The 2,781-nt window shown below is 45.6% G+C and overlaps 1 protein-coding gene across 1 annotated transcript; it reads right to left on the reverse strand.

The window, feature by feature from the left end:
• Window positions 1–602: 602 nt before the first annotated feature.
• Window positions 603–2,456, reverse strand: ocstamp (osteoclast stimulatory transmembrane protein; the record flags this gene model as incomplete). The annotated part of the gene is made up of 3 exons (XM_080850068.1): window positions 603–905; window positions 1,051–2,056; window positions 2,416–2,456. 3 exons carry the CDS (start codon window positions 2,454–2,456, stop codon window positions 603–605), a joined length of 1,350 nt encoding a protein of 449 aa, XP_080706194.1.
• Between the last annotated feature and the right edge of the window lie 325 nt (window positions 2,457–2,781).

Here is a 2,781-nt window from a genome sequence, read left to right on the forward strand (position 1 = left end):
CTGCCAGAAATGCTCAAGACCCACCACAGCCACTTCCTTTTATCTTGTCCACGTCCATTCATTCCCGGAACATACACATCTCAGACAATAGTTAATGACATGGTTTTTATTTGTTTAGTGGTTGAAATTATGCAAAGACATGAAATAGAATTGTCAAAAGTGCATGTTAGTAAAACCATCTGCTGGCATAGTCCATTATTGTAACTCATCTGAAGCATTCTGAACATTGTATTGCATTTACATTTAGTCCTTTAGCAGATGTTTTTTAACGAAAGCGACGTACAAAGGAGAGAGTAATCAAGCTACTGGAATAGACAAAATTATCTTAAACCCATATTTAACCCAAAGCTTTTGGCATCTGTGGTAACAAAGATCACAGTTGTATCTAGAATCTTCTGTATTCATGGGGGCTCACCATATACTGTATGTAGTCAAATTGGTATACAACATTCTCTCTTTTTGTCTATCACACTATCATATATACGGACAGGCAGATTTGCTCAGCCTGCGCTATATAAAACCTAAGAACTGCCACGGTCAACACACCACTGAAAGCCCAATCATTAACATAAAGTATTCTTGTATCTTTGCAAAGACGAATCTCAATTCTCTCTTTCTCTCTCTCTCTTGTCTAGAATCTTCCGCAAAAGGTGGTGGGTTCGCTCCTCCTCGCGTTGACTGTAGAAGGAGGCGCAGATCTTCCTGCGCAGGCGCAGAGCGAACACCTGGCCCAGGACGAGGATAAGGGCGATGGAGAGGAGGATGCAGACGGAGGAGATGATGGAGGAGGTGGGGGGGGAGAGAGGATTCACGCAGTGGGAGGGAAGCAGGTCCAGTCTGTGTCTGTACTCTTTTCTGAAGGAGTCAATGGGGAAATTAATAAAGCCAATCGCCTGGCCTCTTACCTGCCAAAAGAGGTCAAGAAACACCACAATAAACAAATATATCTATCTAAACAGACACACACACACACACACACACACACACACACACACACACACACACACACACACACACACACACAGAGAAAACACACAGACTTGGACTTACATTCAAATTGACGGTGGTGTGGTAGGTGATGCCTGGCATCTTTCTGGTCCAGGCGAGGAGAACCTCCAGTGCCTTGTAGATGAAGTGATCCAGACCGATCAGCGCGAAGCAGAGTATGGCGTACAACGCGAGAACCGCCGAGCCCCACACGCACCTCTGCACCTCGGCACGCATCATCTTTACCCCCGACGTCTTCACCAGCCTGTCTTGATACTTCATGGGCAATGTGCCATCGCCACTCGCTGCCAGAGAAGCCATGAGGCGCTTGGACGTGTACACGTTATCATACTTCAGGTCTGTGAGGTAGCCAATCAGGTACATGGAGGAGTTGGCTAGCATCATTAGCACCAATGCTGCACCAATCAGCTTCTGTATCACTGAGGAGGCGAAGTTGAGAAAGCCATGAAGGGATTGTAGTTCGGTCTTCATGTTAAGGGTCATCTTGGAGATCTCATGCCACACAGTGAGGATGTCGAGTTCCTGTTTCAGGACCAGGCTGCTCATGCCATTGCTTGAGGGCATTTTTGCTGTCCATTTGTTGATGTCGCTCAGGATCAGGTGTGTAGTTGTGCTGAAGTTTAACTTGCTCTCGATTAGGCTGTGGGATGAGCATCTGATCAGGAAAGCGGTCCAGTTGACATTCCGCACCATGTTGGGCACACATGTGGTGATGGTCAAGGTCATCACCGTGGAAACCAGGATCTTGCGTCCCTGTTGGGTGCCTAGCGAGGGGATGAGGATGCTTAGGGTGCAGCGTGCAGGGTGGACCAACGTCAGGAGTACCGTCATCAGAAACGCGCACACCCCTACCATGATGGCCACAGTGGTAAGGTCATAGGTCAGGCTGAAAACCATCCACACCAGCAGCAAGGCAGCCATCATCATAGAGACCAGGAGGCAGAGGAGGAATAGGATAAAGATCTCAAAGCCGCTAGATGGAGTAGGCTTAGAGTAGACATCCCACAGGAACCTCAGCAACCTGGAAGATCCTGACGGAAAGGTTGATCTGAGAGAGAGAGAGAAATGCATCAGGGTGATTGTCTGTGGTGGAGAAGTCACATGGGCATTTGCTATTATTATAAGATCATTGCTACACACAAGAGCATACAGTATATTGGTAGAATTATTAATACTGAGGTATATGCATTGTATTATTTTTCTGAATGGTCAACGAATATGTAATGTCTTTGTTCACTCACAAAGTGAGATGGCTCAAATGTCAAGCACTCATGCAAGCACACACAAACAAGCACAGGCAACCACACGGCCATGCCTAACACACCCACACACACACGCATACACACACACACACATATCCACACATACACATCCATGCACATGTACAGAATCTGCAAAAGGACTCACAGCCCCTCTCTGGTTCGGGTCAAACAGTCATCCACTGTCATGCTTGATTGCAGGGTAAAAACTGCCTTAGAAACATGAAGAAATTATACACATCCTACATATTCAGACCCAAACACACATATCTGTACCTGCCCAAACACGCACCAAACTCCTGTTAATACACATGTTGTACGTCGGCTTCCTGATGATACCTGCTATGTGCATTTATACCTTTTTTCAGGAAAGCCAAAAAACTGATTTAATAGAGAGTCAATGGAGGCAATCTAAGGCAATGGAGAAATTTGAATTGTACCATCAATATTGTATTTCATTTAGAGATGTGTGCTGGATTTAATCAACAAATGCAACTTATATCAAAATGTTGCA

Source organism: Sprattus sprattus (genome assembly GCF_963457725.1).
Source record: "Sprattus sprattus genome assembly, chromosome: 13".
In the NCBI taxonomy this organism is placed as follows: Eukaryota; Metazoa; Chordata; class Actinopteri; order Clupeiformes; family Clupeidae; genus Sprattus; species Sprattus sprattus.